At 49.7% G+C, this 13350-nt stretch overlaps 1 protein-coding gene across 3 annotated transcripts; it reads right to left on the bottom strand.

Annotated features, from left to right (window-relative positions):
• Positions 1-1013: 1013 nt before the first annotated feature.
• LOC311530342 (uncharacterized protein) lies at positions 1014-12332 on the bottom strand. Of its 3 annotated transcripts, XM_084646814.1 has the most exons (4): positions 12140-12332; positions 10621-11028; positions 4771-5000; positions 1014-4567 (listed from the first exon to the last, which is right to left on the bottom strand). In XM_084646814.1, the coding sequence occupies exon 4, from the start codon at positions 4480-4482 to the stop codon at positions 2563-2565; it is 1920 nt and encodes a 639-aa protein (XP_084502940.1). In that variant the 5' UTR covers positions 4483-4567; positions 4771-5000; positions 10621-11028; positions 12140-12332; the 3' UTR covers positions 1014-2562. The 3 variants fall into 3 exon arrangements, with proteins under 3 accessions (XP_084502940.1, XP_084502939.1, XP_084502941.1); XM_084646813.1 differs by lacking the exon at positions 10621-11028; XM_084646815.1 differs by lacking the exon at positions 10621-11028 and having other exon boundaries at positions 4855-5000.
• Between the last annotated feature and the right edge of the window lie 1018 nt (positions 12333-13350).

Genomic DNA, 13350 nt, shown 5'->3' with positions numbered 1-13350 from the left:
TTATTCCCCCCCGCCCCCTCACTGTTCCTCAGACTTTCTTGTCAACTGCTGGAAATGGCCCACCTTGATTATCACTACAAAAGGTACCCCCCCCCTCTCCTGCTGGTAATAGCTCACCTTACCTGATCACTCTTGTTACAGTGTGTATGGTAACACCCATTGTTTCATGTTCTCTGTGTATATAAAATCTCCCCACTGTATTTTCCACTGAATGCATCCGATGAAGTGAGCTGTAGCTCACGAAAGCTCATGCTCAAATAAATTGGTTAGTCTCTAAGGTGCCACAAGTCCTCCTTTTCTTTTTGCGGATACAGACTAACATGGCTGCTCCTCTGAAACACATATACTTGGAACCACAGACACAGGCACTGAGACAGAGCCCAAATGGATTTTACAGCAGCTTGTGGGTAGAGCCCTGACATGGGCCAGACCAAATTCTGTCTTCACCTTTTTTTCCTTCTATGCAACCTAAGGACTTTCAGATTCTGTGAGCCAGCTGACTAATAAATTGTTACCTTGTTTTGAAAAGGCTTCCTGGTGTCGCTGCAAATACTTTACAGCGAACATTGCACTTTGGAGGAGTACAGGACAAGTCTCTCACAGGAGACTGGCTCCGCTGGACTTGCTGCAGGGAGCCATGGAGAGAGACCAGGATCGCCAAAATTCTTGGGACCTGGCAGTCTATTGGAGTCACTCCTCAGGATTACAGCTGGACCTAAACCAGACCCTGTGGATGCATGACACACAGAGGACATCTCTTGCATGGATGTCTTATAAATATACAGCAGAGAACAATGCTGCAATTGTTACAAAAAGGTACCTTGGATGTGACCTCATAGAACTTGTTTATATGCTTTTAAGCTTCTTTAAAACATCCCAGCTGTACTCTCTTTGGGCCAGAACCTCAGCTGGAATAAATCAGCATCGCTCTATGTTGCTATGTAGCAGCTGAGGACCAGGCCTCCATGAACAGCGAGCAAAACCAACATTCACACAAGGACTGACAAATGCACTCAAAGAAAAAGGATATTTAACAAAATGACAAGTATCAAAGCAGCACTGAGATGATATAACTGATATCAGGGATTATGGCAAATGCATCTCCAGCTTCTCCAGTGGCTGTGCTGATGTCCCCCAGACTGCCAGCCTGATTTGGGGGAAGACATTCTGCACAGAAATATATTTTAATTTCCACTGAAAAAAATCATTCCTCTGGTAAAATGCTGCTGTATTTCCTACCTCACTGAATCTGCCAAGAAAGCAACACCATTAATACAGGAAGCCTTATAGGAACCAGTGGGGAAACACACACTTGTGGAGTACATATCCTCCCACTGTAACAACAGAGTTCTTAGCAGAGAGTAAGAGGAGATAATAAACCATTAAATGCCATGGGTACGTCTACACAGCAAAAATATCTCAGTGAGGCACAGAGCCTGTGTCTACAGTCTGGGGCTTGCGGGGCTCATGCTACCATGTAGACTTTCCAGCTCAGGCTGGGTTTCAGAGCTCGAGCTCCAGCCCAAGCCACAACATGGACACAGCTTTTTAGCTTCCTAGTGTGAGCCCTGCAAGCCTGAGTCTGTAGACCCGGGCTCATAAACTCACCACCATGGGTTTTACTTTTCCCATTTTGTAGACGCACCCCATCTGGCCACATTCCACTCTATCCTACACCAGGATCGATCCAGAGTGACTCCACTGAGTCTGCTGGGGCCACTCAGTATTCAACCTAGCATCACTGAGAGTAGAATCTAGATCCTTTTCCAGTGTTTGTTGTGGGTATTTTATCTGAACAGCCCCTTTCAGCTCACTTTCTATCAACATTCCCACCCCCAACAAACATGGACCATTGAACTGTCCCTAGCGCTGTTTCCACCACGGAGAGCGGCTGATGCTGCTGTACAGTGACGGACTCAGCTAAGTCTGAGTCATTGTCACCACTGGCTAGCTAACGCTGACCTTTGGGAAAGCAGCAAGGAAGGGGTTAAGATTTGAACCGACCTGAAGAAGCCTGTGAGATCACTGAGAAGACATCCATGCATTTCCACTGTTGGAACACAAGGGGAGGGGGGGAACTTACTCCACAAAGTTCCAGAAACCAGAGAGCCCCAGGACTTCTCTGTGTGGGGAAAGTTTTGCCAGTGATACCAGCATAAGAGTGCCGTATTCAGTTTGCTTAATTCCTGTGGCTAAACTATATAAACTAAACTGGAAAAAGACCACTATTATATTGGAATAAAAGCTTCCACATGGGGCTGGGGGTTAAACAGGGATAACTAGATCAGTTTAAATTCACACCTTAACTTTCCTGTGTAGACAAGGCCTCAGCCGCCATGAGGGAACTCAGGCCTCCAGGAAAAGAACCAAGGAAGTACTGAGGGGAGGAAAGTGTACTAGGATTCAGGAAAAGGCTAGACATTTATATGGATAATAAAATCATCATTCGCAGTCACACCAGCCCAGGGTCACAGCTGTCTCTTGCCATGAGGAGTGTATGGCCAGGCAACGAGTGCCAAAAACCCTCAGGCCAGCTGGCCAAGGTATCATTGGCTTAGTCCATCACTTTGATGCAGCAGGCAGGAAAGGCCGCTCTCCCATGTGGACTCTCCGGTGTCTATTCAGGATTGAGCTCTGAGTGAAGCTTTTCCCACAGTCCCAGCACCGGTAAGGTCTCTCCCCGGTGTGGATCCGCTGGTGCCTGACCAGGTTGGAGCTGCGGCCAAAGCCTTTCCCACAATCGGAGCACTTGAAGGGCTTCTCTCCACTGTGGATCCTCTGGTGCGTAGACAGGGTGGATCTCACGCTGAAGCTTTGCCCGCACTCAGGGCACTCGTAGGGCTTCACTGTGACGTGGATTCTCTGGTGCAAGGCAAGGCTTGAGCTCACGCTAAAGTTTTTCCCACAGTCCGGGCATTTGTAGGGCTTCTCTCCATTGTGGATCCTCTGATGTTTGACCAGGTCTGAGCTCTGCCTGAAGCTTTTCCCGCAGTCAGTGCATTTGTAGGGCCGGTCACCCATGTGCGTGCGCTGGTGTTTGATGAGGTCAGAGCTCTGGCCAAAGCTCTTCCCACAGTTGGAGCACATGTAGGGCCGGTCACCCATGTGGGCCCTCCGGTGCCTGTGCAGGTTGGAGCTCTCGCTGAAACTCTTTCCGCACTCAGTGCATGTGAACGGCTTGTGCCCAGCGTGGATTCTCTGGTGTTTAATGAGATCCGAGCTGCGCACAAAGCCTTTTCTGCACTCGGGGCATTTGTAGGGCTTCTCTCCCACATGGGCTCTCTGGTGTTTCACAAAGTTGGAGCCGTCAATAAAGCTCTCCCCACAGTCCCCACAGCTGTAGGGTCTGTCCCCGAGGTGGATCCTCTGGTGCAGGATGAGGAGTGACCTACGTCCAAAGCCTTTACTGCAGTCGGGGCATTTGTAGGGCTTTTCCTGGCTGTGGATTCTCTGGTGTAGGACCAGGGTGGAGCTCCGGCTGAAGCTCTCCCCGCAGCTGGGGCAGGTGAAGGGCCTCTCACCAGTGTGAGTTCTCTGGTGGGAGAGGAGTTCTGAGCTCACGCTGAAGCTTTTCCCACACTCAGTGCATCTGAAGGGCCTCTCGCCCATGTGGGTTCTCTGGTGTCTAACGAGGTGCGAGCTCTGGCGGAAGCTTTTCCCGCAGTCAGGGCATCCGTAGGGTCTCTGCCCCATGTGGGTCCTCTGGTGGGCAGTGAGGTCTGAGCTCTGGCTGAAGCTCTTCCCGCACTCCGAGCAAGGATAAGGCCTCTCTCCTGTGTGGGTCCGTCGATGCTTAGTGAGATGGGAGCTCACGCGGAAGCTTTTCCCACACTTAGGGCATTTATAAGGTTTCACTCCCGTGTGGACTCTCTGGTGCGTCAGGAGCCGAGAGCGCCGACTGAAGCTTTTCCCGCATGCATCGCATCCGTAGGGTCTCTCCCCTGTGTGGATTCGCTGGTGTTTAGTGAGGTCTGAGCTCTGGCTGAACTTTTTATCACAGTGAGGGCACTTATAGGGTTTCTCTCCTGTGTGAATTCTCCGATGGGTTGTGAGGTTTGATCTCACGCTGAAGCTTTTCCCACAGTCGGGGCAGTGATAGGGTTTTTCTCCCGTATGGATTCTCTGATGCGTAATCAGGTTCGAGCTCCCACAAAAGCGTTTCCCACACTCAGCACATTTATGGGGTTTGTCTCCCCACTGGGCTGTCTGACGTTGTCCCAGGCCTGAGTGCAGACCAGAGGCTTCCCCACACTCCGTATCCAGGTGTATATTCTCTCCAGTGGGGTAGTTCTGGGGGACATTCTTGCCCTTGAATCCTTTGTCACTTGGAAGGGATTGAACCTCTCTCTTTCCTGAGCAGTTTCTCTGCTGCCTTTCTGAGCTGCTGTCAGTCCCACAAGCTTCTCCATGGTCAAGCCCCTGCAGCCCCAGCTTGTTAGGGACGTTCTGCTGGGGATTGTCCTCCACATCCTCATTTACCATCCCCTCTGCAACTGCAATAAATGGAGAGAATCCGGACACAAGTCCTTGCCTCTGCCAGGGAGAACAAGAGTCTCAGGAACGGGAACTGCAAAGAGAGTGAAATAATCATGAGGGATGAAAAACAGGAATCATATCCCCCACAAACCCTCCAACTCACCCAGAGGAGAGAGAAGAGGAGCCAATCCTGCCAATTCAGACTATCTGAACCCCCAGAGAAAGGAAGGGAGGGAGCTTATGACAAAGGTGAGTAGGAAGCCATGAACAGCATCTGCCAGGAGGATACAATACCTGATGGAGACCTGGGGTGAGATCAGGCAGAACTGGGGGAACTCCGGGGCTTTGGCGGGAATCCTAGCTTTTTAATTCATGCACCTGAGGGCTTCTGAGTTGCTTGAATGAGTTCCCCACTGGCGCACGTGCCTCCTGGGATCTCCTGTCCCTCAAATCCTTGGAGATCTGGGACCCACAGCTCCTCCCCTTGTTCCATCCAGGAGATCACAGACAGTGAATCAGAAATCCTGCAGAGGGAAGGAAAACATGTAAGATCAGGGTCTGTTACACATTCTTTGTGTCTTTCCAACAAAGAACGTTCCAGGATTTTACACCCAATTTATTACTTTGAGAATGGGGCATCTCACATTAGCTGCACAACTGAGTTACAAAAGGAGTATAGCTGCGTTTCGCAAACTTAGAGTCCCAACCCAAAAGGGGGTCACAAAACTATTGCAGGGGAGTCGTGAGATCACAAAAAATATTGTGATAACCTTTATATCCTTTGCTAGGGTTACCATATTTCAAATTCCCGGATGGCGGAAAGGAGAACTGGAGTGGGAGGGGGGAATATAGCAGCCGCCGCTCTCCGGCTACCCAGCTCTGAAGTGCAGAAGTAAGGGTGGCACTACCATACTGTTGCTTTACACTATTTGAAAGGCTTCAGTGCTTTTGACTGCAGAGATGATGATTACATGCTTTGCTTAGTGCTCCTATGAGTATCTACAGTAATTTGCCATCACTTTTTTCTGGGAGTGGGGGGGTGTTGTCACAGCCTGAAATATTTTCAAAGGGGGGCCCAGCAAAAAAAACCCTGGAGCATAGGGTACATGCAGTTGTAAGAGTCACAATCTGAATGACCTGCTGGCCAAGAATAAAGAAGGAAATCTGTAATCCTCCTGAATACAGCTGAGAATGCTGCTATCTGTTTGCAGGCATGTCACAAAGAGGAAAAACAACTGCAAAGAGTAGACAATCTGATATTAATCGCTATTTTCTAGATATTTCAATCACTTATCTGACCACCATCACCCTAGTTTCTCAGCACCTCATAATTCATCATCTATTTATCCTCAAAGCACCCATGTGAGATAGGGAAGACCTATTATTATTACTTAGACTGAAAACTCCTTGGGACAGAAACTGTCTTTTTGTTCAGTTTGTACAGTGCCTAGCACAGCAGGGTCCTGCTCCACAACAGCAGCTCCTAGGCAAATTAAAAAAAATTCTAATTTTACAGGTGGCGAATTAGGGCCCAGGAAACACTTTGTACAGCATCACAGATAGAATCTGGAGCAGAGTAGGAAATTCACGTTGAATCTCAAGAGTACCAGGCTAGTTCCCTGGCTCACATTTCCTCTCCAGAGAAAATTCACCTCTGTCAGATTGGAACTTGCAGGCACCGGCACACAAAGCACACTATTCACAGCATCACTAAGCTACTGCATCATTACCCCTCAGCAATTATAGAGGCCCTTTGGGGAAGCTTCCTAGTGAGAGACACGTTGCACCCCCTGTAGGGGATTCTGGCATCTCTGGACAATGCAGGACATGACTCAATCACTGCCCAGACCTACAGCAAGGGAAATGATGTCACCAAATATCCAGAAGATAACAGTCCCCTCAGCAGTAAGCAACAATTTGGGGATTTGGGAAGAACAGACTTTGCAGACAAATTTTTTGCATTCCATAAATAGAAACATTCCTTCTCTTATGCCAGTGACAGAAAAAGATGCACTGGGAACCCTCCATCTCAGAATCCATCCTTTGGACATGTCCTTCCATACCACAGAGCACGGCAGCTGGTTCTCCCTCATACTTTGGAATCTACTCCTCATCCCACCTGGGTCCAAAATAACCCACATCTGTTCAGAGGATTCAGCAGGGTTGAGGTATTGACCTGGTTTTGAGGAGGGAGGGCTAGCATCTATGGGGGATGGGGCACTCGTTGGGTTCTGCTGGCGCTGGCTTTAAGTGGCATTAATTTAATTTGTCTCAAAGGCAAATTTTCGGTGCCCATTAACCAAAACAATAATACACAAATTGCTGTCAGCAGAAAAGCTGAGTCAAGAGACTGTGCCTGTGCCATATGCTCTTTACAATGACAAATGAATCCAGCTTCATCCTCAGGTCTTGGTACTTCTGTTTCTCTGGCCTGGTCTATTTTGGGAGCTGGGGGGCCGCGTCTGGGCTTGGGCTTGGGCAGGACTGGGAGTTTGTGAGAACTTCCCTGGAGTTACTCGGACAGTTGTCCTATCTAGCTATTTCTGATACACTCATTTCTTTATTTTTAGGCTCTGGATTTTCACCCCACTGGGACCAGAAACTATTTCCAGAAGCCCCTGCCCAATCCATCTATGAGCACTTCAGGGCTTTGGTTTCTGAATGCAGAGTTCAGGGAATTCCCACCCCATCCCAAACAGTTTGTTCCTAAAAAGAAAAGGCCTCATTTTAAGCAATTCACAAGTCTTTACTACTATCCTGCCCCCACCCCACCATGAACCCTTCTTCCTCCTCCACCGCCACCCCCACCCCCCCAAACAGCTACCTGACAATCCCGTACCTGAGCTGGCTCCCCTGAAGACATTTCCCTTCCCCGTCCCCTAGGATGATGGGACCATCTGGGGTGAAACTAGGATGTTATTCTGTAGCCTGTCGGGGTGAGAAGGGTGACCGAGGAGGTTTTTGAAGGGGCTTTAGGCCCTTTCATACCCCGATTCCCCCCAGGCTCTTTTCCTGCAGACAGATACTCTAGACTTTGCCACACTGGGAAAATGCTTGTTCACTTTATTATGGAGCAGATCCGGCTGATCCCACCAATATGAAATGCACAAAAACATTTTTAAGCACTCTCCAGTAACAAAGTCTCTGAATCAAATGCCAGAGAAGAGTGGACTCTAAGGAGCTGCTTTGGGTATAGCTACGTGGCATTATAAACCCAGATTCAGACTCAGGTTTGAGCCCAAACCCCTTCTACCGTCCTCGCACAAATCTTTCTGATTTGGGTCAGTAAATCCTCAGGACCCAAATCCTAGGACCCACCAGGGATGTTGGGTCTGAGTCCAAGTCCCACTGGGATTCAGGTCCAAGTGCTATCATTTTGCAGTCTGGACATAGATCAAGCCCGAGTCACCAAACTCAAGTCTGGAAAGTCTGCCGACGCTTTCCTGAAATCTCATGGGCCAATATTTCTCAGCCCTGCTATCCCAACACTACCCACTTGACTCCCAAGCACCAGAAGCAACCCCCCTTGGTTCCCATCCAGCTGCTCAGCATTTAACCCTTCCCTTTTATTCTGACTGCTGAACTATAAGCACAGTTTACCATCTTCTACATTAGTTATGGCCAGTAAGAAGATATCCTAGGCCATGTTTCCACCAAGCGCATTGCTAGCTGGTCACAGGAACAAAGCCAGATTCTGGTTACGCTCTGATGTGAGGCAACCAAGATGCTTGACTTCAGCAAGAGTACCAGATAAGAGCTTGTGTACCAGGACATATCGGAGAAGCTGGCAGTGTCGGAGATTGACCGGACCATTGCTCAATGCAGAGAAAGAATCTGGTGGCTTGAGACCAACTACTTGGAGTCAGGGATGACAACCACATTTCTGTTTACCTGCCTCTTAGACAAGGAATTCAGCCTAGTACTGGGAACTGCAGCAAGCTCTGAGTCCACAGCAGCACATGACAATTTCCTGGCAGCACCCCAGGAGAGCCAGGAGCCTTTGGATCAAGCTCAGGAAGTGACTCTGACACTCACGCAGGTCGCTGGGGAGGCTTTGCTGCTGGAAAAGCTGCAACACATCCTGGGTCCATACTCAGAGGAGCTGTTTGAGCATGCCCCGAGGAGTAGCCTGCAGCCGAATGGGCAGAAGAGCTAGAAGTAGCACCAGAACCTGTTAAGCTTCTGCCTCCACATTTGTTGTTATTAAAACACAGCTGGGATGGATTTCCAGCTTACGGCCGAATTAAATTATTATTACAAGCTGGCAGAACACACACCAGTACCTTGGCATCACCCCTCCCACCACCCCTACCACTGTGTGAAATTCAAAAAGGATACTGAGAAGGGAAAAGAAAAGTTAAACATGCAGCTATGGTGAAATTTGTACTAGACACGCACACGTTGTTTTGTTGGGGTGCTAAAATTAAGAATCTTACATTGCCCTCCCCAACAGTATGCCGCACCATGCGACTTGGTCATACCAGACCATCCTGAGCTACCTGACCAATTACTCAAGACTGTTATGGTCTGGGGGAAGGGGAGTATGTAATCCATGGATGCCATATGAACTGTCTGAAATAAACCGGGAGGTTATATGTGATCCACAGGTCCTGTACTATGAGTCCATAAATGTTCCAGGGATGGAGTGCTTTGTAATCCTTTGTTACAGAAGTATGATCAGGGCCAGTGTTGTGAGCCCAAGCTGTCCTTAGGTCACTGCATTATTTCAGGGAGCATTCAGGGAGGCTGCAATACATCTGCAGGCAAACACAACATCCTACTGATTTCCCCATGAATTTTCAACCAATCCTGATGATTGCCAACTTTTCTCAGTACAGGAACTGCAGGTGGGTGGTCACATTTTGCAGCAGGGCATACTTTCTAGGGCCTCCTTTGAAAGTCACTAGCCCCCTCCAATCATATATGTGCTGGTCAGTCACTATAAGCCTGAAAAGCTCTTTAGCAAGCATTTGGATGACTTGCTCCAGGCATCTTGGAATAGAAGATCCCTTTGCCATTCAGGAATCTCCAGAACTGTTATGTCCTCCAGAAAGTGGACTACCTAAAAGGATTGTAAACCCATAGGTAGTAAACTGAAGGTGTAATTAAATCTTTTATCAGGCCTTCTGAGATCAGAGCACATTTTCATAAGCCATGGCAAAAGAGGGTATGTGGGGTCCCCTAGAACAGTGGTTCTCAACCAGGAGTTTGGGGTCCCTGCAGAGCTGCAAGCAGGTTTCACGGGGTCTGCCAAAATAAACCAGAGAGCAGGGCCAGCATTAGATTCACTGGGGTCCAGGGCAGAAAGCTGATGCCCATTATCAGTGGATGAAGATGAAGCCTGAGCCCTGCCACCCGGAGCTGAAACCAAAGCCTGAGTAATTTAGCTTTGTGGGGACCCCTGTGGCATGGGGGCCCAGGCACTTGCCCTGCTTGCTACCCCCTAATGCCGGCCCTGTCTTTTAATTTACTCTACTGGATACGCAGAAAAACAGTTGTTGTGGCACAGGTGAGCTGTGGAGTTGGGGGAGGAAGGGAGGGCTCAGAAAGAAAAAGTCTGAGAACCCCTGGGGACAGTTACTCCATTAACAACAATGTTATTTGGTGGGAATACTGTCCCAGACTGTCTGAAGGTAAAGTCCTGATCTGCGGAAAACCCAGCATCACACACTTTGCCAGGGAAGCCAACATTAGCGTCCGTCAATAGGCATGTGATCGACGAGGGCCTGCACAATCATGGAGTAGTACCCTTAGTGGTCTATGTATTCACGTGCTTCTTGAAGAGGGCAAACTACAGGCAGGGGAGTCCCACTGATGGCCCCAGCACAATTTGTAAAGCCTGTTCTCTCAAAACCAGCAATTATTTCAGAGACAATGTTTATGCCCACCACCTTTGGGTAAATCACAGTCCTGATGGCCTCACACACCTCCACTCCCACAGTACCCACACCAAACTGGTTAGCAATGGACCTGTAGCAGCCAGGAGTATCATAGAATCATAGAATATCACGGTTGGAAGTGACCTCAGGAGGTCATCTAGTCCAACCCCCTGCTCAAAGCAGGACCAATCCCCAACTAAATCATCCCAGCCAGGGCTTTGTCAAGCCTGACCTTAAAAACCTCAAAGGAAGGAGATTCTACCACCTCCCTAGGTAACACATTCCAGTGCTTCCAGTCTACTGCCATCAGGATGGCTATAGCCACCTGCTTCTGGACCGGCATGACCTCCCTCATGGGTGAGTCCTGACCCGGGAGGGTTGGGGCAAGCTGATCACACAGCTCCAGGAACCTCTGCTTCTCCATGAGAAAGTTCTGGATCAACTCCTGGTCCTCCCAGGTCCACAAAACAACGTGGTCCCACCAGTCCATACGTATGGCCCTGCTCCAGAAGCGCAGGTCTACATATGGAGAATCTGCGGCAACAGCAAGTCATGAGCAGCTTCTGCCAGTTGGAGTCTGGAATATCTGTACCTCCTTCCGAGAGGTGTCTTCAGAAAGTCAGAAAACACCACTGCAACATGCACAGTATCTCAGGGATGCTCCACCTCTTTCCTGAAACAGGAGTAAAAGTGCAAGCTGGACCAGTTCAATAGATACCTACATCCCAAGGCTGGAAAGGACCATTGTGATCATCTAGCCTGACCTTCTGTGTAATACAGACCACAGACAAACCCGGTGATCAGCGAGCAGGAGCAAACCTGGGACCTCTGGAGCTAAATGCACGAGTCTCTACTGCATGAGCTAAAAGTCATGTGGCCCTTAACTAAGGCTATAGTAGTCTCATTAAACTCGAAGTGGTCTCAGTGCCACTAGAGGGGACAGAACACCACACCCAGATGGTGTGTGGATTACACTAGCACTGGCTGCAGGGAGCGTGACTACAGCTCAGCAAGAGGCTGGACGTGTTGGCAGGCTAAGGCAACTTCTGGTCAAGTGCCGCAAAATGGACAGTCAAGTTTTCCCACAGTGCGCCGAGATCTAGAGCAGCAACAGCTAGGGAGGGTGCTAGGAATCCTGGCATAGGCTGGATTATGCCCCCAGAATCAGAAGTTTTGACTTGGGTCAGCAAGGTTGTGAGGCTCAGATCCAGAAATCATAAACCCAGGTATACCATACAGTGTGCACGCAAAAACGTGGACTTAGGAACACCAAGTCTGCAGACTCGGGTCCCACAGACCTGGGTTTACAATGCAGGATAGATATACCTATGGGGGTCCCCCTGACACTGTCCCCACGGCAGCGCATCCCCCCAGCAGGGTGGGGACCAGGCAGAGGCAGGAACTGGCTTTTCCTCTCCCTGCTCCTCCCCAGGGAAGTCAATCTGCCCGGGGTGCTGCAGGGAATGGGGCTGGGCAAGGCTGGGAGCCGGGAACCTCCCTCCCCACTGATTGCTCCTGCTGCCCCTGCCAGTCTCTGCCCCTGTCTCCCTCCTGCCCCCTCGGGCTGGGAGACTCGGTCCCTGGCCCGGCCCGTTCGCTCTCCCGGCGCTGGCTCGGCTCCTGCAGGCGCTCAGGGGGGCAGAGCCTGGGGGGGTCAGGGAGGGCAGCAGCTCCGGGACTCGCAGACCCCCGCCCCCGGGAGCAGAGTTGGGGCGAGGAGGGGCCGTTGGTGCAGAGTCACTTTCCTGCCCGGCCCCAGCCCTTCCCCGGGTCTCTCCCCTCACCTGCAGGCTCCGGCTCAGGGGCTGGTGTCGGCAGAGTCCGGGGCTGCCCAGGGGCTGGTTCCAGCTACCGCAGAAAGTGCCCCCCGGTCTGGGCAGAGAGAGGGGTTAATTACGAAGGGATGCATCAGTGTCCTGTGACCCAGGAAGTTCAGCCTCTTATCATCAGGCTCTGGGCTGAAAAAGCCATGGAGGTAGCAGCCTCCCTCCCTTAACAATAACCAGAGCCCTCTGGTGGCCACAGCTCCCTAATCAAAATTTCCTTCTCTCCCCTCCCCACCGGAGACAGAAAGGCAGCACAGGAACGAATCAGGTCGACAGATGTATATTCTGGAGCAATGCTGGTCTCTCCATAGCTATATAGCTGAAACTATAACCTTCCATTGTAAGCCAGGTATAGAACCCTGCACTCAGTAAAAGTAAAGCAACCCACCTGAAATCTCACAAGCCAGATATCTTTCTGGCAGGTCTGTGGGAAATCAGAGTAGGTATATGGGAGACTTGAGGGCTCAAACAGCTCAAGTAGCAATTAATTAATAAAGGAGGGATCTCTTATCCAAATTCTGTTTGGGACCATTACTCTAGTTACAAGTAATCCACTCCTTGGAATTGTGTTTCCATCCTGCCTTGTGGCTGCCCCCCAGAGATATTCAATTCCTTTAAAAAGACAAAGGAATACATTATAAAATAGTTTAACCAGTTAAAGTGAATAGGCAGCAGGTTTAAAACAATCAAAAACAAGTATTTTTTCACACAACACACAGACAACCTGTGGAACCGGTTGCCAGAGGATGTTGTGAAGGCCAAGTCTATAACAGGGTTCAAAAAAGAACTAGATAAATTCATGGAGGATAGGTCTATCAATGGCTGTTAACCAGGATGGACAGGGATGTTTCTATCGGCTCTGTTTGCCAGAAGCTGGGAATGGGCCACAGGGGATGGATCACTTGATGATCAAGAGGGCCAAATCTAGCTGCAGCTAGCGAGAGATGTCAAGAGTAACAAGAAGGGTTTCTTCAGGTATGTTGGCAACAAGAAGAAAGCCAAGGAAAGTGTGGGCCCCTTAATGAATGAGGGAAGCAACCTAGTGACAGAGGAAGTGGAAAAAGCTAATGTACTCAATGCTTTTTTTGCCTCTGTCTTCACGAACAAGGTCAGCTCCCAGACTGCTGCGCTGGGCATCACAACATGGGGAATAGATGGCCAGACCTCTG

Source organism: Lepidochelys olivacea, assembly GCF_965140295.1.
Source record: "Lepidochelys olivacea isolate rLepOli2 genome assembly, chromosome: 14".
NCBI classification, from domain to species: domain Eukaryota; kingdom Metazoa; phylum Chordata; order Testudines; family Cheloniidae; genus Lepidochelys; species Lepidochelys olivacea.
This window is presented reverse-complemented; position numbering and strand designations above follow the sequence as displayed.